Below are 23,010 nucleotides of genomic sequence, written 5' to 3' on the forward strand. Positions count from 1 at the left end.
AGCTTGTCCTGCAAATGCACCAGTTGCTCAAACTGTAGATAAGAAAGTGATGCTTTGAACGGGTTTAATAATCCATCTCATCCCAGTGTGCTCGCTCACCCAGTGACTGCTGGAAATGAGACTTGAACGCTGGTACATATGACTCCGAAGCCCAAACAAGTGCCAGGCGTCCCTAGCTACAGTTTCCCAGGCTTATTGTCACTTGGGCCATCCGGCTAGGTGGGGTTGGGGCAGCAGAGTTGCCAGAAGAGGATGAGAGTTATGGGACCGGGAGCTCATAGCCTGCAGAGGGGCTTCTCAGCCTCTTCTGGACTCCTGTGGCCCACTGCTTTGTAGCATGCTGTCCTTGTGTACTGTCCTTGGCGAAGGGTGCTGATTGTCCAGCGGTGGGACAAGGGCTCACTGCTGAGTCCAGGAGCCGCGTAGATGCAGCAGCCCTACAGAGAACACGGCGTAGGTGACACGGTTGAGTTTGAAACTTGATCAAAACAAGACCCAGCGTTTCTGTGTCTTCTGCAGGGGTGTACCTGGCCTTGCGCTGCAGTCCCTTCCAGTGCTATGGGCACTGGCAGTTAGTGCTGGGTTGCCCGGCCAAGTCAGTATCCAGGCTCTGGATCTTATGAGAGCTTTGCTTGTGTTCTGCTCATGCTACAGCCTGCCCCACATGGAGAAAGGAAGGAACGGTGCCAGTCAGGGCTAGGGACGCCTGACAGAGGAGCTCTCAAACGCATGGGATATGAGCACGTGGCTCTAATACTTCTCCTGAGGAATATTTATTTATCTGAGCCTCCCCCGGTTCTATTAGCATATATTTCCATGGGGTAATTATATTAGCCAGCAACTGACTAGATTAACTCTAATAGATAAACAGGAAGTTGCAGGGAGTGTCTTCTCTGGTTTGGATCTATTTCTGGTTGGTAACAAATTCATCATCGTTGCTTTAGCCTCTCTGTGAGATTTCATAGCTGCACAAAGTTTGAAACCATTGGAAAATATTCCCACGGTCTAGATTTAGTTTTCCTCGGAAGTTCTGAGCTGTGAGAGACACTTGATTTGATTTGCATGGTTGACTCATTACCTGGGTGGAAAGGCATCTGTTGAATGCTTGATGCCAGAGAAGCAAGGTATTTGGTGTACCACACTTTGCCAAGGACAGTCGCCACGGACTCTGGACCTGGCCCGCCTAGGTTCACTATCAAGACCTGCTGCTTCTTAGATGGTTGATTTGGGGATCTTGTCCTCTGTTTACATAATAACCTGCTCCAAAACTCGGCAGCTGGAAACAGCTTTATTTTGCTCATGACTGCAAGTTTAGGAATCAGTACAGAATTCACAGCAACACAGCCATGCAGTCCCCCCCTGGTCCACTAGGAGGCAGCAGACCCTGGAAGATCTACTTCTAGTCCCTTCACAGGCCTCATCTCCGAGGTCCACTCCGTGCTGCTTGGGCTTTTAGGAGGAAACAGGAAGGCAAGGCTACCAGTCCAGAGAAACCCTTTTTGGGGATGGGGGAATGGTGCCACTATGTTCTGTTAGTCAAACTAGGTCTCCAGTTCAGGAGGTAGAGAAATCGACTCTTGATTGGAGAGTGGTGGGGTCACAATACAGGGAGTTGGGAAGCTTCATTGTAGCCAATTTTGAGAGGAAAAAGCTCATCCCCCAGGCACTCAAAGAGAATGCCCTTTGTGAAGGGCAGCACGTAGCTACCACAGCTCAGTCAAGAAGGCGTGACTTCCGGTGGGCATTCATGGAGCCCAGTCAGGGCTCTGCTCGGGCATAGTTGGCTGCAGAATAGTAAGACACAAAACCAGCCCTGCCTGGTCTGGCCCATACCCTCCCCCCCTCCCAACTCCCCCCCCCCCAACCACCCCTGGGCCAGCAGTGCCGACACGCAATGTCATTGGCTCATTTCCCTCTTAGCCCAGAGGACAGATTTTGTATTTCTAAAGCTGTTTTCCTACCTTTCTTTGTCAACATGCCAGGCATAATACTGAGGTCCCAGCAGAAGCCTGGCTTCTCCCCTCCCTGCCCCCCCCCCACCATTAACTTCTGGTTACTACCCTTGCCCAAGTGAGCAAGCCAGGAAATGGGCTGCCATGGCCGAGTCTCTGAGTTCTGCAGGATGCTGTTGGGACAAGAGACATCGTCACTGACTATTAATGGCTGAGCCTGGTGGCAGGTGCCTGAAGAGGCTAATCAAAGAAAGAGAGCCTCACCCTCTTCCCTGGAAGGGGCTCTGTAGGAAATCAGGTGAAGGGGTGAGCAGCAGCCAGTAGTGGCTGTCCTGACAGAGTGGGCCAGCAGGTGCTCCAAGCCTGGTCCCATGGGATTCTGGGATAGAGCGCTGGGTTACGGGCACTCTGAGAAATATGCAGCCTCAGGCAAATGCAACTGTAGGTCCTTCATCCAGCAGGGCGGGGTTCCTCATGGACAATCCCTTGGGTGCAGATGTCTTTCCACGGTTCCCCCCAAAAGAACCAACACATCTCCAGCCTTGTTCTCGAGGCCCCCCAGCTCAGCGCGGGGAGCACAGTCTCAGTTCTCCCTCTGCCTCTGGCTCGGGTGCTTGTAGGGAAATTATGTCAGCAGCCAGGCTTCTATATTTCCCATCTCTGTACTGACCCCAAGAGTTGGGCCTCTCAGCTGTTGCCTCCAACACCCACTCACTGGGCGTTTGTTTACTCAATGGCAAGTGTGTGCACGTCGCCAAGGTTACTGATCAGACTCGGTAGGAAAGCCTGGTAACCTGTAAGAGGCAACCGTGACAGGGTAACGGTTTCAGTGTGAAACGTCCCCCCATGGGGCCGTGGTCTCTCCACTTGTGGAGAACACGGAAGGAGCTGAAAGCATAACTGCCCTTGGCGCTGGTGGGCTGTGGGCCTTTGGGAGGGGAAGCCTAGCTGCTGAAGGGAGGTCACCTGGAAAGAAGCTTCGATGGTTGCTGCTGTGCCTTTGGTTTCCACGCTGCTCTTTCGAGCCTGTACCACAGCCCCACAGCCATGCACTTCCTCCTCTGACGGACTGAAATCTCTGAAACCATAGGTCAAAACAAACCTCTTAGGTTGTTTCTGTTAAGTACGATGGTCACAACGGGCCCAAAGTAACTACTATACTGGCTAGGGAGATGGCTCAAAGGTTTTGAACAGAGCTTGCTCTAGCAGAGAACCAGAGAACCGGAGTTCAAGTCCCAGTGTCTGAATGGCTCTTCACAAGGACCTGAAAGCCTGGTTTCAGTGGATATAATCTCTCAGAAATTCAGGGGAAAACCAATATACAGACAAGGAGGAACAACAACAAAGTAACTACAGTAAACAGCTACCATGTGGCTGGAATTAAAGAAGAGATCAGTTCACTAAGCTCAAACACACTGATTATTTCAGTTGGCTTTGAGAGACCCTTACATCAGTGGTTCTCAACCTATGAATTGCAGCCCCTTTGGGGATCAAATGACCCTTTCACAGAGGTCACCTAAGACCATCAGAAAGCACAGGTATTTATATTGTGATTCATAATGGTAGCAAAATTACAGCTATGAGGTACCAATGAAAATAACTTTATGGTTGGGGTCACTATAACATAACTATGTTAAAGGGTAGCAGCATTAGGAAGGTTGAGAACCACTGCCTTAGATGAGACTCCTTCATCAAAAACACATGCTCTACCAATAGGCCTCTAGCTAAACCTAGCTTAGCTTACCCTCTGCTGTTGGCACTGCCACAGGCCTCACCTGCTTTGATCTCCCAGAAGCCCAAGAGATGCACACTCATAGTTTTAGCTGCAGGGACCCAGGCAGTCTGGTTGCTGGGCTGCGTCTTTGATCCCTCGGGCCGTCCTTTGTCTTGGTGTAGGTACAGGGCAGCCCTTACAGTGTGTGTTTGGGTCACTCCTCTGGTTCTCTCCAGGGCTGCAGTGCTGGGAGTTTCATACCATAAGCCCAAATTCACCTATGGCTGTACAACTGTTTTGGAAATTACGAAGAAGCCAGATTGTATAGTTCATGCCTCTAATCCCAGCACTCTGGAGCAGAGGCAGAAGGGTTGCCACAAGTGTGAGGCTACTGGGCCTACACAGAGAATTCTAGACTAATCAGGACTACATGGTGATAGTCTGTGGCCAAAAGGAGTGATAAACTGGGTGGTGGTGCACGCCTTTAATCCTAGCGCTCGGGAGGCAAAGGCAGGCGGGTCACTGTGAGTCTGAGGTCACTGATCTACACAGCAATCCCAGGACAGCCAAGGCTACACAGAGAAACCCTGTCTTGAAAAAAAAAGAGGGATGGGTAGAATTTAGTGGGGTGTCTGTCTGTCTGTCTGTCTGTCTGTCTGTCTGTGTCTTAATGGCATACTTAAGTTTAGAACAAAAGAAGGGAGAAATACAGCCAGGATTTCTGTCCCCGGTACACTGTGCTGTCCGAGAGGAAGGAAGGTGAAGTAGGAATTGGAAAAGCTGAATTCTGCTCCGTGATGGTGCTCTGCGTGACTTTAAACAAGCCACTTAACTTCTCTGAACTTCAGCTTTCCCATCTATAAGATGAAGTGATGCTTATCTTAGCCTGGAGACCTCCCAGAGTCAGTGTGCGGACTGAAAGGATGGGTCTAAAGACAGCATAAAATGTTACTGTCTCCCAAATTCTTCCTAGAAAATAGCCCGATGTCACAGCTTCCCAAAGTGGCATTTGTGTGTGTTAGCTGTTTGTGTGTGTGTTAGCTGTTTGGGCCATTGTGGGCATCCAGTCTCTGGTGGTATTGTGCGGCTTAGTCTAGCCCTTATGGCCAGTCTCTGCCACCTCTAAGGCATCACATGCACACAGTCTCTGAGCCTGGAACTGATGACTTCAACAGTTGTACTATTCATTGTCTTGGAGAGCTGTAAATAGCATGGAAGCAGAGCAGGGGCCATGCAGCGTACACTGGCTTTAGTGACAAACGCTGACAAGCGTGTGAAGTGCCTCCTTGTACACAGCCTCACAGGAAGTTCTGATCTTTGATGCAGACAGGAGTCAGCGACGTGAAGAATTCCCTGCTCCCCTTTAGTGACCTGGCTCCCTGCTCCCTTTAGTGACCTGGCTATTTGCTGGCATGTTTTATAGACGCAGTGAGCCTGGGAGCAGTTTTTGACTGGCTGTATTTAGCGTATGTGTCTACGTGTAAGAGAGAGAGATTGTTCGCTTTACATGGAGTAGATTACTCTCCCCTTTCTCTTAAGGAGCACACTTGTTAAAGCAGTCGTCGTCAATCCAGAGTTCCAGAGTGGTGTAGCACGAGGCGGGAAGAGGCACCCAGCCTCAGAACACGGACTCTCCTTTTCTGGGACCTCCGGTTCAAGGCCAGTCCAAGCTGAGCTCCCAGAGGTCTGGTGGGAAGATTTAACCTTAACACATATGGCTTTAGATTGGAGGTTGGGGGTGGGGAGGGCTGTTGCTGATTTTGTTATTTTGGTGTGCTAGAGACTGAGCCCAGACCTTTGGTCATGCTGGGTAAATTTGCTACCACTAAGTGCTTTATTAATTTTTTTTAACAAAAAATCAAAGTTCTACATAATTACCAGTACTATGGATGATGCTAAGATTGCCCGGCTGCACAGGAGAATGCGGGCCCCGTACTTTGCGTACACCCTTCCCCAGCGTTTACATTGATTCGATGAGGCATTGTGGCCAGCTCTGGCCCGCTGCCATTAGCAGCATTAAAACTGAAGAGATGGGCGTGATAAGTGATGGAACACCTATAGAACATTTCCCCCCAATATTTTTTCATTTGTTTTTGTGACTTAAAATGTTAACCTTGGAGGGAAACTGACATAGGAAGCTGAGGTGTTTAGCTGACTTGGGAGCAGGTTTTAGTGTGTTATGCATAAATTCCATCCTGGTCCTCTGAGCTTCATGATGAGCCTCTCCATATTGAAGGCTCACACATGGCCACAGCAGCCCTTGTAAAGGAAAACATTTCACTGGGGCCGACTTATAGTTCAGAGGTTTAGTCCATTGTCATCATGGCAAGAAGCATGGCAGTGTGCAGGCAGACATGGTGCTGGAGAGGGAGCTGAGAGTTCTACATCTGGATCAAAAGGCAGCAGGAAGAGAGTGACAGAGGGCCAGGCTTGAGCTTCTGAATCCCACCCCCAGTGACACACTTCCAACAAGACCACACCTCCCCAACAAGGCCATGCTTCCTCCAGCAAGGCACACCTCCCCAATAAGGCCACACCTCCCCAAGGCCACACCTTCCCATTCAGGCCACGCCTCCTCCAACAAGGCCACACCTCCTCAAGGGCACACCTCCAATAACGCCACTTCCTGTAGGGGCCATTTTCATTCATACCGCCACACTGAGCCTAATCCTTGCCCTCTCTTTATGAGTCTTTGCCAGCTTTAAGCGGTTCACTGCTTCCTTCTCTCCTCATTGTCATCCCCGCTCTCGTGATCAGATCAAATCTGTAGTCACATCTCTCAGAACCTGGGGGATCCGTGGGTCCTGTTGCCACACAGATGCTCTATCCATCTATCTCCTTGTTGCTCTGCTCACCCGTAGAGGACTTTCTAGTTTCTAGAACTATCAGGCTTCATAGGGGCCCGCAGCCATCTCCCCAGGCCTACACTTGAGTACGCAAACACATTATCATACAGAATCAGGGTAAAATGTAGTTGTGTTAAGACTAGGCACAGCGCCTACGTGAGTCTACAGGGGCCACAACTGTTCCTTCCAGCTCAGCCAGCACTAGGTGGGAGCACCCAGTCAAGCACCAGGTGGGAGCACCCAGTCAAGCACCAGGTGGGAGCACCCAGTCAAGCACCAGGTGGGAGCACCCAGTCAAGTGACCAATTGGGAGGCGACTGCGTGAGGAGCTCCATTCTTACCTCCCAGACTAGCCTGTTCATAGAAGCATCTACTCTGTGGTTTTGTTGTTGTTGTTGTTGCTTTATTTTTGTTTTGTTTCTTCTTGTAAGGATGTATAGGGAGTGTCTTCATTCCATCTGTCTATCTTCAGGTCAAGCGTGAGATGCATCTATACCTCTGGAATTTGCCCTTAAAGGTCTCCTTTTTACTTTTTACATTTGTTTATTAGCTTATTGATTGATTGATAGGGTCTTACTACATAGCCGTGACTGACCTCAGCCTCAGGCTGGCTTTGAACTCACAGAGATCCACCTGCTCTGCCTTCTGAATGCTGGGATTAACACTATGCCCAACAAACTTCTCACTTACAAATTCATGTATTCCTACTCTTCAGAACTCACTGTGTCTAATGCATAAAGCAAATTCTTAAAATGCCCTGGTTCTAAGCTGACCTCCCTCATCTCTGTGGGGCTGGGGAAGCCCCCAAGGCTGGGAGTGTTTTGGTGAGAGGATGTACGGACAAGGATGCCTTTCAGGATAGCCTTCCACCCTCGTTGCCCTGTCACTCACAGAAATACCCATGGTCCTTAGCGGCAGTCCCCGCAATGCTCTCGGGACTTGGGTTGACTGGGCTATGAAATGAGGCGGTCAGGTTCTGAGATTCCCCAGAGCCCTGTGTTCGAGGACCCGTGCTGTGGTTAAATGCATTTCCTGAGTGAGTAGCAAGTAGCTCGTTCGGAGTCAGCTTTGAGAACTAAATGGCTCCTAAATGCGCCTTGGGGCTGGCAACAGTGCTGCTTTTAATTGAGCTCTTTGTAGGTCTTCACATGCTATGAACTCATTTCAGAAACTTCATAAAAAGTTCCAGATTTTTACGTTTTTGATGAGGGGTACAACAAAACCTTTCTTGAAGACCAATAGTAAAAGTTAAAATGAGTCCCTTGAAGGACAGTAATTACAGCTAAAAGTTGGGCTGGAGAGATGGCTCAGGGGTTAGGAGCACTGTCTGCTTTTCCAGAGGTTCTGAGTTCAATTCCCAGCAACCACATGGTGGCTCACAACCATCTATAATGTGATCTGATGCCCACTTCTGGCGTGCCGGTGTACAAGCAGTTAGAACACCCATATGTACATAAATAAATAAATCTTAAAAAAAAAAAATTACAGCTAAAAGTTACCGGGCGTTAGGGATTGCTGTAAGCCCGCCTTCCTATGCATGGACTCGATTAACCTCTGCAGCAGTCAGGCTGCATGCTAAGGAGGCTGGGCACACTACACTCCCACTCCCAAGCCCTTCGGGTAACTTACCTTCCAGTCGAGGGAGGGGCCAACCACAAGACTCACAAGTTCAAGGCAAGCCAGTTAAATGAAAGTACTAGGTGTGGGGGGAAGTGACGAAAGGGAAAGAGCTGAGGAGATGCTGGATGACGTGGCTGCCCGCACCGAGTTAGTGAATACGGAAGCCGGGCAGCTGGAGCAGGCCTGCGGTCACGTTTGTGTTGTGGTCAATAGACAGCCTTGTTTTATGAGTTTTACCTTATTTAGCATGCATTATTGATTCACTAATGTTAATATATCACTATCAGTGTTGACCCCTCATCTGAACTACATGTCTAACACATGTTTTTCTTCATTAAGTCTTCTTGGGTTTAGGAGCGTTTTTCATGGTGTTCTTGGGGATTGGTGGTGGCAGCAGTGGTGGTAGTGGTATTTGTGTGTGTTGTATGCAAACATATAGGAATACATCCAGATATGCGCGCGCGCGCGCGCGCACACACACACACACACGTAGGCCAGGGCGTATAATGTCAGGTGTCTTCCTCAATTTCTCTTGCCCTTTTTTTTTTTAAACCTGAAACTCACCAGTAAGGTTAGGCTGGCTGACCAGTGCACAGCCAGGGATCTGCCTGTCTCTGCTTCCCATGCCCTGGGATTGCAGATTTCACCTCCGTCTGTTGGTCCCTAGCTTTTACATGAGTTCATATACTTATAAATAGACACTGTTGATGAGCCTATCACCCTAAACCCTTTGAGGACCGTTTTACATAGGAAAATCCCAATGAAGAGGTAAAAACATATGGGAAAACAAAGCACGGGGCAGGCCAGGGAAAGGACACTTGTTTAAAGCGTGAGAGCTGGAACAAGAAGGCGAGGTGTCACTTGGCTGCACTTCAGCTGGGGACATGCAGACTGGCCGCTCACTTACAGTTTCAATTCTGAGGTTTCAAATGAGTTAGCAAGTGAGCAGACTTGAAAATGTGGTCTGTGCCCTACCAAGTATTGAAAGCTTTTGCACGTGAGTTGCTCAAAAGAGGAACTTTAGTGAAGCTCCCCCCCCAAGGGGAGGGGGGCATCATTTGTGGTGGGATCTCCTGCCAGAGCACATTCCAGGGTAGAAGAGCAAACAGGTTCTGAATTGCCTCAGACACTTCCTAGAGAGCATGCTTATGTCAAACCGTTGGCTAGAATAATAGTAACAGTCTTGTTTGTAGTATGGCACTTTTCTTTGCAAATTCACTTGCTGCTTGAAGATGAACTATACATAACGTTCCGCTTTTCCCAGGGTCTGTCGTGCTGTGCTTCCTCAGGCTAGCGGTGATGATGGGGACAGCCTGTCTCTCTTGGTTCCAGGCCCTCTATGCTCCTTTCCCCTGGCCCAGCATCTCCCCTAAAGCTTACGTGACAACCCTGCTTTCCCTGGCAGAACAAAACATTCCACTTCTCACATGCATTGTGGCTTCACTCTGTGCTTACCCTATGCAAAACCTCCTCAGCTCTGCAGCCAAAACACAATCTGTAGTGTAAATCAGCCGTGTGGAGCTGGGAGCATGCCCCTACCCCCACCCCCGGTCTCTTCCAGGGCTCCTTTGGGGGACAAAACTGAGCTACACGCACACTTGTGGGGAGTAAGAATGGTTTCCCAGGCACGCAGGGGTCTGTGCTTGGGCAGGAACAAAAGCATGATTCTGCGAGGTGTGCTCCTCGGCCCACGGTCCTCGTCAGCCAACAGATACCTACTGAGTGCCCACCTGTGCCTGGGCTTCCTCGGGTGGACGTCTCTCTTCCTAGAGAAGCAGATACAGAGATCAGAATGGTAGAGCTAATGCTGCAGCTAGGCTGCCTCTGTCCCTCCGTGGCGTCCCTGGCTTGGTTTCCTGTCCGGTGAGATCCAGGTGGTGACCCCCGCACACACCATGAGAGTTGAAGCTGGGCGGAACGTTATGTATAGTTCATCTTGACCTCAGAGATCCGCCTGCCTCTGCCTCCCGAGTGCTAGGATTAAAGGCGTGCGCCACTACGCCCGGCTTCTCGGTTTCTAAATGAGAGGCGGAGACACAGGGCGTGCAGCTACTCAGCTTTCTGTGCAACCTTAGACAGTGCAGCTGAGTTCAAGGCCAGCCTGGTCTACAGAGTGAGTCCAGGACAGCGAAGGTTACAAAGAGAGACCCTGTTTCGAGAAATAAATAAATAAATAAATAAATAAATAAATAAATAAATAAAAAGAAAATGAGAGATATGGCACCCAAGTTGCTGGTGTTGTAAGAACATGTTTTGCTGCATCTTATCAAGCACGTAGCACTTGGACTGTGGTCTGTAAGTGGCACAGAATAAGCCTCTAATAAACTATCCATCAATATGAAGATGAACATTGTAATATACCTGCAAGTGTGTGCTTAAACACACACACACACATTCCATGAATATTTCTGAAGCATCAGGCCCCATATCAAAGTTAAACCTACCTCTGTTCAATTTTTCCACTAATTAAAAATAGTCCTCAAAGCCAGGCTGGTTCCTGGGCAGGAAATGACTGATACAATTAAGTACGCCTATCCTAAGCCACAACCCAGAGGGCCTGCCTCTGACACATGGGGTGGGGGGAGAGAATCTCTAAGATCCCAGCCATAAAAATGCCGGCAGGGGCAACCTCTGCACGCACCTCTGTTCAGCTACTGTCGGAGCAAGCTCTCATCAGCCAAGGCTTGCCTTGAGTCAGAGTGACACTTGTGTTTCTCTGTGTAGATTAACAAGCTGACATTCTGGCTTTTACTTTTAAGTTTATATGACTTGCTCCTGGTGCGATGTTCAGCCCACTCCACAGCTTAGCAACAGGGCCAGGTCTTTTAATGATGTATAGGCAGAGTTGACCCAGGCTGAGAGCCGTCCCAGTGGTGCCATAGCAGGGGTGTATGAGCAGGCAGCCTCAAGGACGGATGCTGGAGACATTTCCGCCGTGTGTCACCCTTACCAAGCGGCATGGTATAAGTCCTTCATAACCATCACCTTCATAGATGGTTCTGGCAGCTACGAGTGCAGCACAGACTTTCACCACAGAGCCGTCTTGCTCTGAGAATCAGAAAGAGTAAGATTTAAATGAATGGCACTGGTCTGCCCGGCGTCCCCGAGGGCCCTTGAGTTGTGTTTTCTGCCTGAATGCTCGCAGGCCGTCTACGGTGGCAGCAGAAGCGGCTGATACAGAACGTGTTCTGGGGCCTCCCCGGCCAAGGTCGCTGCCACGGTGAGTGAATAATTCACCAGGCCAACGACTTGTTTCCTTCATGAGGGAAAACTGGGTCAGGCTCCACTCAAGGGAGCCCCCAGACACCTGTCCCCAACAGAGCCCACAGCATCCTGGAGCTGGAAAGCATTTTGCTGTTTCTACGCTGTGACGAATCCTGATTTCTTTTCTTTTCTTTTCTTTCTTTCTTACTTTCTTTCTTTTTAAATATTGTATACAAATACTTTATCTGCTATTCTCATAGCATTTGAAAAGGGTGATGATTGCTGGGCATGGTGGCGCATGCCTTTAATCCCAGTACTCGGGAGGCAGAGGCAAGTGGATCGCTGTGAGTTCGAAGCCAGCCTGGTCTACAAAGCGAGTCCAGGACAGCCAAGGCTACACAGAGAAACCCTGTAGAAAGAAAGAAAGAAAGAAAGAAAGAAAGAAAGAAAGAAAGAAAGAAAGAAAGAAAGAAAGAAAGAAAGGAAAACGAAAAAGATGATGATGGTATCATGCCTTCCTTCCAAGAGATACACAATTTGGATGTCGAAAAACGTGGGACTTCCCAAAATCTGCCATGGAACTTGCAGGTCTGCCAGCCTTCTTAAAACGCCTAAAGCCAGGTAATTTGGCCTTCTGCAGAGGGTGGGGCATGCCACCTCCTTTCCCTTTCTTCCCACCCAGAGTGTGTCCTTAAGGATGGCCCATCTCTAGTTGGAAAGACAAAACAAGCGTTGGCACCGTTGCCATGGGGAGTGTTCCCTAGTGCCAGCACCTTTGACTTGGAGCAAACGCTAGCTCCCCGTTCTCCCTGGGCCCCAAGTGACTGTGCTCCTTGCTGCACTCTCCATAGAGCTGTATCCTACTGAAGTTGCCAACCCCTTGGTGTGGCAGCCCAAATGAATGTGCCCTTGTAGAATTCTTTTTTTTTTTTTTTAATGTGTGAGTGCTTTGCTTACATGTGTGCCTGGGGATGATGGCGGTAAGAAAGAGGCGGTGGACTCCTCGGCACGGGAGCTACTCATGGCTGTGAGCCCCCGTGTATGTAGTTGCTAGGAATCGAACCTGGGTCCGCAACAAGAGCGGCAAATGTTCTTAGCTGCTGAGCCATCTCTTCATCCCTCACTTGCTGAGTTTTGAAGCACTGCTCAATGGAGTGTTTATTGAGGCATCCCTCTTCCTTGGCATGCAGTAAGCATAAAAAAAAATGCTTATAAATGAGTAAATCCGTTGTCTTAGGAGCTCAGCGCAGCACCACACCCTTCAGGAAGCTGTCTGACTCACTCTGAGTCAAAAACCCTCAATGGGCTCCCAGCCGATGCAGCTTGTTGCTGTTATTTTAATGTTAGGGCCTATTAAATGCTTATTATTAAGCTATAATTATTGTAGCCGTATTCTTTAACCTGCCTTCACAATCACAATATTTTAGAACAGCCTTGTCACTCGGGGCAGAGCAGACATTAACTTCTGTTATCTCCCAGCCTCTATCCCATGCCATCTGCTTCTGGTAATTTCTATCTGGGATACCTCCAACCCATAATCCCTAAATGCTTGCTAATGTTGTTTATCTGGGCCATTTCTTTCTTTGTAGAACTTCACAGTCCCTCCTCTGGGCCCACCTGGCTCTTCCCTGTCCCGTGGCCATCCTCCTCCTCCTCCTCCTCCTCCTCCTCCTCCTCCTCCTCCTCCTTCTCCTCCTCCTTCTCCTCCTCCTCCTCCTCCTCCGGTACCTGTCTGCTTCTCCCTCCCAAGATCCCATCTGTCCCCCAAGCCCGAGAACTTTCACTCCGTCCCTTCCTTCTGCCTGCCCAGGTGTCTGCTCAAGGTTAAACACCACAGTTTGCTTGTAAAAAGTAAGAATCTTGTTGGACAAGCAGTTAACAAATACAAGGCACCAGACCCACTCCTACAGCGACTTGTGCTGTTTCCTGCCCTGGGCGTCTATTCATTGGGAGCCTCCAGAGAGCAGGGGCTGGGCCTCCCTCACCTGTATAGGTCTCCGGAGCTAATTGGTGCTCAGTGGATGTCATTTTCCTAGATACAGTTGTTACTGTGGCACTCGGTAATCAGGCTAAAATGGTCATCCCTACAAATGGGTATTTTAGGATTACACTGGTAGCATTTAACCTTTTAACTTTTTAACTGTCTGTTAAAGTCTCTTTACTTTGTATCCATTTATCTTTTTACTTTGTAACTTGTGTGGTAAGTCTCTTTAGTTTGTATCTATTTTGAGACCAGAGTCACTTTCCCTCAGCAGTTACAGCCTTACTCACTATGCTGTGACCAGGGTGACACTTGGTGGACATTAGTCACTGTCTTCTTTCTACATGGGTGGACTGGCTCACTGGGCTCGGGGCAAAGGCCTGCATGGTCCAGGGATGACCTGCAGGGTTCTGACAGCACTCCCTCATCTTGCTAATCTGCATTCAAAGTCAGAGGAAGAAAAAAAAAGACCTGGAACTTGGCTGAGGAAGGAAGAAATGATCGATCCTGGGAAGAAAAATGATTGCGAGAGAGAGAAAGAGAGAGATGGAGTCTTTTGGAACTGTAGAGAGGAGGGAAAAAATGAGCATGCGATGTGCCCTGCCATATGCCAGACAATATGCCAGCCGTTTTGTTTCTTTGGAATCTCCTGGTGGCCCTAGGAGCTTACGTGGTATCACTTTGCAGCAAGCCTAGAGCTGCAGTGGCTGAGCACCTGCTGATTGGACTAGAGAAACTGAGACCTCGAAGGGCGGCATAATAAAGCACAGCTTAGAGCTGTGTTCTTTACCACCACACAGAGCTTCGGAAGAGGTCGTGTATGTGTGTGTGTGTGTGTGTGTGTGTGTGTGTGTGTGTGTGTGTGTGTGTTCTTTACCACCACACAGAGCTTCGGAAGAGGTCGTGTGTGTGTGTGTGTGTGTGTGTGTGTGTGTGTGTGTGTGTGTGTGTGTTGGATCCTGAAGATGGGATTCAGAGGTAACTAACATGGGCCGAGAGACAGCTCAGTCAGTAAAGTGCTTGCATGAGGAGCTCAGTTCAAACTGCAGCAGCCAGGTGGAAAGCTAGACATGTGGCAGCACAGGGCACAGTGACAGTGCATGTGTCTGTCCATTCCCAGCACTGAGGAAGCAGAGACAGGTGGATCCTCTGTTCTTGCACTCAAGGGACAAAGGGTAGACAGTATTCTTTTACTTTCTGTATTGTTAATTTAGAGCCACCCCTTATGGCCTCAAAAGTGGTGGGTTGGACAACGAATGCGTATTTATCTTGGTCAGAGCCCTAGTGAATTCAGCCTCTGTGTGGATGCTGAGGCCTGGCCAGGGGCCCTGTGATATGCTGAAAGGGGAATGAATGGTCTTGGGCATGGACAGGGGCTGGGGACCTAGTCGGTGGCTAGCCATCCTGATTTGGTGAGCTCTAGGTTCAACAGGATATCCTGTCTCAGGAAATAAGGTGGGAAAGAGTGAGGAAGGCACCCAACATTTACTTCTGGTGTCTACATACATGCACCTGCATACACCTAAGAGTAGTACCCAAAATCCAAAGAACACACACACACACACACACACACACACACACACGTAAGAATGCATAATAAACAAAGTGTGTGCAATGCAAGGAAAATATCATACAGACGACAAGTCAGTTCTTCAGAGGCAGGAGGAAATTGACAAGGTCTAAAGGTCAAGGCCATAGGCTGGGCTGTGACCTGATTTTACTAACAAGAGCACGTGTTGGGAACCAGCGGGAGACACATGTTTGAGTATCCCTGGCTCCCTGGAGAAGTAGTGGGATTGGGCTGCCTATGAGCTCAGACCCAGGAAATAGGTTTTAATAAAGCAGGGTGTTTGGTGATGTGTGCCTGGGTGTTTTTGACTAGTCACCTGGAAAAAGAGGGTTTGGTTTGGGGGCTGACAAAGCAGAGCTGCAGGAGGGGCAGGGCAGCCAGCAGACAAGTGTCTTCCCCTCCCTGCAGCTCACTCACACATGCGGAACAAACGCCTGTGAGGGGCTCACCACAGCTGCCTCCCGGAAGGCAGACAGCCAGGGAGCTCTTACAGTCCCTGGGACGGCCTTCTCTTAGGGATTTATTTCTTGTAGACGCAGCTCACGCATGCGCTAACTGCACAGCAGCAAGCAGGCATTACCCAGCCCTCCTTCCCCTCTAGGCTGAGAGTGTCTGCGAGCGGTGTGCGTAATGGATCGCTTCTGTGTTTAACATTTTGTTGAATTTTCCCCTTGAGGAAGTGTGATTAGCAACCCGGGCAGGGGATTGCACACTCTGGTCACGGTGCTGGACTGGAGGAGGTTAGACCAGACTTCATGTTGGTCACACTGGGATAGACTGTCACGTCTTTGTTTCATTTTCAAGTTGACAACTTCTTGAGAAATTGTCTCTTGGCTTTCAAGGCAGAAGGTAGCTGTTTGTCTGTCCAGCCTGGCGCTGGAGACAGGGTGACCTTGGGGTGCAGGGAGGGGTGAGAGAACATAATTTGGATCATCTGGGACAGCAAATGCGGGATCAAGAGCATTGCTCATGCTGTGTGTTGTGTTTCATGTCTTGGGAGTAAGAATGTAACTGATTTTTTTTGGTTTGTGTGTAGATGATAGATACATACATACACACATACATACATATATACGTAAGTAGATACACACATAGATACATACATACATAGATACATATATACATAAGTAGATACACACATATATACATACATGCATAGATACATATATACATAAGTAGATACACACATATATACATACACACATCAATGATAGATATGTAGATAGATACATGATAGATAGAAAGAGATACATAGATAGATACATAAATATATAGATAGATGATTGATAGTTTTTTTCATACAGTATCTTCTGATTACAGTTTTTTTCCTCCTCTTAACTCCTCCCAGATCTTCCCCATGTACCCACATCCCCACCCTATCTTCCTCTCTCTCATTAGAACACAAACAGGCATCTCTTAAAAATGAATATAATAATAATAAAAAGACAGAATAAAATAAAAGCACATAAACCTGAATAAGATAAAATAAATGAACAGAAATTTAAATTTTAAATACGAGCTGAAGAAAAAGCACAGGAAACACATATAGACACATGCACACACAGATGCACACGTATACACACACACATGCACACACACATACACACACACAAATCCCAGGAAGACACAAAATCCAAAACCATAATGTATAAATACAATACCTATAAGAGGGGGTATGTCTAAGGCATTATGAGACAAAGAAAAAAACCCTCCAAAACAGATCTGTTGGCATCTGCTGCAGGGCATGGGGCCTGCCCTTAAGTGTAAACTGGGACCCATCTGGCTGAGACCAGTGCAAGCCTTGTGTGTGTTACCACAGTCTCCATGAGTTCAGATGGGAGTCAGCCCCGTTGTGTCTAGAAGCCTTGTTTCCTTTGTGTCTTCCATGCCTCCTCTCCCGCAGAGTTCCCTGAGAGAAGGGCTTTGACAGAGGCACCCCATTTGGGACTGAGTGTTACACGGTCTCTCACTCCCTGCATACTGTCTGGCTCGGGGTCTCTGTATTCGTCCCCACCTACTGCAGGGAGAACCTCCTGTGATAACGGCTAAGCAAGGCACTGTTCTATGTGTGTAGTAGCTGGGTTAGTGTTTGCGGTTCTCCTCTGGTAGCAGAAAATAAGTACATGGTAATCTTATTTACATTAAAGGGAAACAGTGAATACTAGAACTTTCCAAAGAAGGACAGGGAACAATAAATGAAATACCTCTAAATGTTAGAGAGTACATGGGATTTGTGCTTAGAAAATACTGCACCACGCCACACGAACCGTAAGCATTTTGGGATTGGATGTACAAACCGTGACAGTCTCATCTTCCAACAGCCGCGGACTTGCTACCTGAGTCGGGAGGTCAGCCACAGCGAGACGAACGAGGGCGCACTGAGCAGACCCTGCAGTAACAAGATACAGGTGGCCCCAACTGCTGAGTCACCTCTTCTGACTTTGTCTTCCAGTGTTTTGCTGTGCGCTCTCTGGGCTGGGTAGAGATGGCAGAGGAAGACCTCGCCCCCGGGAAGAGCAGTGTCGCTGTCAACAACTGCATCCGGCAGCTTTCCTACTGTAAAAATGACATCCGAGACACAGTCGGCATCTGGGGAGAGGTAGGTCACCCATGGAAACGGTCAGTAGCTACTTTTCTACGTCGTGCCATGTCTCCTGAAACCCGAGGCTCCGTGAGGCCTTGTAGCGAGGGGCTCCATGTGTTTGCCAAGGGCAGTGGGCAGATATTGCCAGGGTAGCTAACAGTTTGCCCCAACCACATGCCACTCAGGACGGTGCCCCTAGGAAAGAGCATTTCTCAGTGGCCGAATGAGTTCCCTGACCTTCTAATCCTCAGAGATCCATCATTGACCTTTCGTAGCTCAGAAGCCTTCGCACTTATGTGTGCACAATGAAATGTCCACCTTGTAACACTTTTGGGGCAAGACAAACCAGGACTCTCAGAGTGACATATGATTCCCACACCTGCGCTCCTGCTCTGAAAGGTGACCTACTTCCCTTAGCGTTCTTGGTTTAGAACCTGACAGTCACTGCTCACGAGCTGTGGAATTAGTGCCTCCGTGTTGTCTCACTTTTAATAAAGCAAGTCTACTTTGAACTATTAGTTGAGATAACATATAAGGGCTCACAACCAAAAAGATAAGAGATAATATCCGAATAGAGAGTAATGAAGAAATACCCCCGCATTTGCATTAGGAATACATCAAACAAACAGGCTGGGTGGTGGTGGCGCATGCTTTTAATCCCAGCACTCAGGGAGGCAGAGGCAGGTGGCCTGCTGTGAGTTCAAGGCCAGTCTTGTCTACAAAGGGAGTCTAAGACAGCCACGGCTATACAAGGAAACCCTGACTCAAAAAACCAAAAGAAGAAGAGGAAGGAGAAGGAGAAGGAAGAAGGAGGAAAGAAGAAAGGAGAAGGGGAAGAAGGAGAAGGAGGATAAGAAGGAGAAGAAATAATCATTCAAACAGGGAAAGCCATATTCATGCTCTATGGCTTGCAGAACATAGCGGGAGCGTCTTAACTAGTGTTCGGCACGTGTCTCCCCAACAGAACATAGGTAGGAAACTTTGCTTTCGGACTGGACTGCTTACAGCTGTGCTGTCAGTCTTGCCCAGCAGTACATCATGATGAGAAGCAAGTTCCCACATGTCCCCGAGGTCGTCTGTCCCGAGGAAGAGCCTTGCCATGGGCTGGGCTACGTTGCTAACCAGACTGTCTGATCTCATGCATGGGAGAAGAGACTTCACTGTCTCCCAGGGGCTGTCCCAGGGGCTGTCCAGTCAGGCAGGACAGACTCTGACACTGAAGTGTGATGTCACAACACATCTCTGGACAAGAAATGTAATAGCCTTTGCTCTCCTCCAGTCAAAATACTGGCTTTCCTATCCTTGGCTAGGGTTTACAAGAAAGTTTTCTGCGATGTACACTAACATCATTTGCAGATAGCCAATCCATCGTTCGGGCTCTGTGGGGAATGCTTTGGCCACACGAGTCCGTGCAAGTTGCCATTTTGTTAGTGATTTCAAGTACAAACTTTATCTGCTCTTGAGGGAAGGCTCTGGGGCATTCTGCATCCCAGCTGCAGACACTGGCCACAGCTTAAACACTATCCCACAGAAGCACTGTCTGCCTGCCCCTGCACTCCAAGCGTGGCAGCTCGGTCAGTCTAGGAACCTTTGACATCGTGCTCAGGAACTATACCAAAAGCAGCCCATCTGTCCCTTTGGGACTGGAGCCCCTCCCCACCCCCCAACATGAGGCCTCATGCTCAACTCAGGCTGGCTTCCCTGGCTTCAGTGTGGCCGCATGGGAGCTACCTTCTGGAGAGAGCATCTTTCAGCCGCCCAGCAGACGATTAATAGCTCTTTTACAGTGTGCAGGAGGATTGCACAGGGAAGAATAACGCTACATAAGCTAGCGTGCCTGCCCTTAGAGAGCACACACCCTACAAATCCAAGCCGCAGCCGAGTCTCCCTCTCGGGATTAGGGCAGTGCCTGTTGCAGCCTCTGCATCAGCTCTTGGGCAAGTACTTAGCCCTCAGCCTCAGTGTGCCCAGCTGCTAGTTGGAGAATATAAGCCAAGCTCCCGCAGGGGAGTTGAGGGTTCTAAGCACCTCAGACATTCGTTGTAACACCCAACATTCAGTAAACAAGCAAGGGGAAGTAGTGAGAAGCACTGCAAAGCCATGCTCATCCTTTGCTGGCCACATCCCATGGACGTAGGGTGGGAAAGGGGAGGAGCTAGACATCGCTGTGGGTCAAGGAAGGGGAATGGGTCCTTAGCATGAAGAGTGGTGAGGGGGGAAATTGCCAGAGACTGGGGGGATGGGGGGGCTCGTAAAAGAAGATTCTCTGGCATATTCCTGTTAGTGATTTGTCTAGATCCAGAAGTGTAACTAGTTAAAGATAGGAGCTGGCTAGAAAGCAGGCTGGGACGCGTCAGATGCAAGGCCTCCGTGTTTTCTCATTGACTCCCAGGGCAAAGACATGTATCTGATCCTGGAAAACGACATGCTCAGCCTGGTGGACCCCATGGACCGCTCCGTGCTACACTCGCAGCCCATCGTGAGCATCCGCGTGTGGGGTGTGGGCCGAGACAATGGCCGGTGAGTACCTGGGCCCGCCCAGCGCCGAAGTGTGATGTCATAGCACCTCTCTCTATAAAACTCGACAGAAGCTGGTAATAGATGTGACAGAGCAGAGTGGGCCTCCATTCCTCCCCGCCCCCACACCTCCCAAGCTGTCCCAGCCTTTTCCTCCCTGGCTTCTGTCCTTTCGTCCTTTCCTCCGCTCTGAGTCCTGCCTTGGCGTCTCCATGCTTCTCCCCCATTTTATCACGTTTCCCACTCATCGGACAACCTGAGCCCCTTTACTTCTCGCTTCTCCCCGCTCTTTTCTCTAACCAGTGTCATTGTGCTTGGTTGCGTTCTGGCTGCTTCACATTCAGCGTCTCTTCACGGGGGGCTGGTTTGAAAGGATGAGGTCACGCACAAGCCTAAGCCTTCAGTTCTTAAGTCATAAGGATAGGGGGCCTGCATTTGGCTAAAGCCTTTTTTGTTTTTAAACACTTGAAATGTTTGGTTATAACAATTGCATGCCATGTGTGTGTTTTTATGGAATTCTACTGAAAATGAGTTTCCTCAAGTACTGTGAATCTTCTGTGCTCCAAGGTGACAGGAAACTGATGTTCTGATTTTCAAGCCATGTCACAGCTAACTTTAGCCAACTTTGTACTCGGACCCCATTGCAAAGCAGCCCACAGACAGAGTGACATGCAACTGATGTTTTCCATTGTAGTCTATTTCTGGCAATTCCCAAGGTACAGGGGCATCTTCTAGCATTTTGGGTCAAACAGTTGGACATTGAAAAGGGACAAAATTGCTACACAAGTAGATAAAACTCACAGGTGTCAAAGAGATGTCTCTCCTGTCCTTTGTAAGGGGAGGGTTTGCCTTGTCTCACACAGCCCTCCTGTACACGAAGCACCAATGCATCTGTTAGTCCGTGACCAGTTCCACATCCTAGACCAGAAAGAAAAGATTGTGGCTAAATATTTGACAGTCAGGGAACAAGCATTTATGCTGGAAGCAGATGTGAGAAAGAATTCTCGCTGGGCAAAGTGGCGCACCCCTTTAATCCCAGAACTCAGGAGGCAGAGGCAGGCAGATTGCCATGAGTTCGAGGCCAGCCTGGTCTACAAAGCAAGTCCAGGACAGCCAAGGCTACACAGAGAAACTTTGTCTCGAAAAACTAGAAAAGAAAAAGAAAAGGGAAAAAAAAAGAAAGAAAAACCAAACAAACTAACAAAAATGAAAGAAAAAAAAAAAAGAATTCTCTGAGTATTGATTGGGTTGAACCTTCCTGGGAGCAGGGCACGTCTTTGAGCTATCTATACCGCAGTGAGGAGTCCCAGTGCTGTCGTACCAGAGTTCTTGCCTTCACTCCGGTGAATAACTCTTACAAACAAACTCTGAGATGGCCGTTACTCATCTACGAGGGCGTGGCACCTCGGTAGAGAGCTCTTACTTTCCTGATTTCTGTCCCCTGTGGCTATCTGAATAGCAGGAGCCAAAGTAGATGCCATTATATATCTGCATGACTAGAGATGAGTACGGGTCTGTCATTTGTTTTGGTTTTGTTTGCAGTGGAGCTTGACCGACGGCCCTGAGCATGCCAAGCAAGGGCTCCACCACCGTGGCACATCCTTAGTCCTGTTGTGTATTTTTGAGGTTAGATTGTACTGATGCAAGTTTTCAGTCTACGCTGTTTCTTTAAAAATAAATCCGACCACTACATGTGCACGAGAGAACATGATTTGGGTTCTAGATGGCAAAGTTGTTCAAGTTCTTTGTGCCTGGTTTTCTCTCATCTGAGAAACGAAGATCCTGCCGGGGACAACAGAGCATGTGTATGTGCGCCAGCCAGTGTGTATAGTAATTAGCACAGTGATGAAAACATGTAAGTGGCTAATGAATATTTACTTTTGATTTTTTTTTTAATGCAACATGTACTTAGCAGATGCAGCTAATTACATGGCTTCCATTTCAAAGTGCTGTGGGTGGGGAGGGGCAAGTCACACTTCCGGTGGCTTCAAGGATCATCACAGGAGATGGTGGATAAGAAGCACTTGCAAGCCCTGATGAGTTCAGTTGACCTATTGAGCAGGAGCAGCTCCCTCCCAGCCCCACCCCCACCCCTACCCCCACCCCCAAAGAGTACAGTGTAAGCCCTAGATGGTTAGGGCTTCCATATGACTCTGTGGTTAGGGGTGGAGGTGTCTTTGAGCCTGATACCTTTTGGAGTAGTGAATCAAGAAGCAAGTTTGCCTCTTAAATGTTCTGTTTCTTCCCATTCGTCCCCTGAGCTTTTGTGCCCTGCAAGAAGGAGCCTTTGTATTTTGGGTGTGTGTGTATGTATGTGTGTGTGTGTGTGTGTATTCTTTTTAACTTTCCTTTGCTTTTGATTCTTTTTTTCCTTAACAGCAATTTACAAGAGCAAATTCAATTTGTAATGCTGCAAAGGAAAGGAGTTTTCACTTTGCATGAATAAAACATAGCAGCGTTTCATTTTGCTGGGAAAAAAAAAAAAGCAAGGCTATTTCGCATTTCTTTTTTGTACCTTTCCTTGCTGAGAAAATGGCATCTCTTGGTGGGTGGGGGAGGAGTTCTTGATGTGGTTAAAACGAACAAGACATGCATGTGCAAGACTGAAAGGACACAAACCTTCCCCAGCAGCACGCTGCACCCCACTGAGCCACGAAACCTCTAGAGTTTCTGCAAGTGTTTTGGGTTTAGTGTTTTTTCTTAAGGCATTCAAGTGACTTCATTTTTCCTTGGAACTCCTTGCATAGTAGTTGTTTTCCTTTGGATGAAGAGGCCGTCTGGGGGCGGTGCATGTTGAAACCCCGCCCACTGCCTTCCTGGGCTGAGTGAGCTGGGGTTGCCTCTGGTGTTGGCTCTTTGGGGTTTGCTTATAGGGTTTCAGTTCTGGCTGCAGCCTTGCCCTGGCTTAAGCAGGGATGCCTTCTTTGTTAGGTTGTTGGGTTTTTTTGTTTGTTTGTTTGTTTGTTTTTTAACCCATTTACTTTACTGCCCGGCAAAACAAGGCTGCCTCTTCCTTCTTGGC

At 48.6% G+C, this 23,010-nt stretch overlaps 1 protein-coding gene across 11 annotated transcripts in view; it reads left to right on the forward strand.

Annotated features, from left to right (window-relative positions):
• The window catches only part of APBB2 (amyloid beta precursor protein binding family B member 2), a 308,601-nt gene that overhangs the window by 229,731 nt on the left and 55,860 nt on the right, over positions 1-23,010 (forward strand). For all 11 annotated transcript variants that reach the window (XM_084799082.1, XM_084799070.1, XM_084799080.1 and 8 more), the window contains 2 exons: positions 17,340-17,486; positions 19,864-19,991. In XM_084799082.1, coding sequence (XP_084655208.1) covers positions 17,340-17,486; positions 19,864-19,991 — 275 coding nt within the window. The remainder of the gene's footprint in view (positions 1-17,339; positions 17,487-19,863; positions 19,992-23,010) is intronic.

This window comes from Acomys minous (genome assembly GCF_964271855.1).
Source record: "Acomys minous genome assembly, chromosome: 10".
Lineage (NCBI taxonomy): Eukaryota > Metazoa > Chordata > Mammalia > Rodentia > Muridae > Acomys > Acomys minous.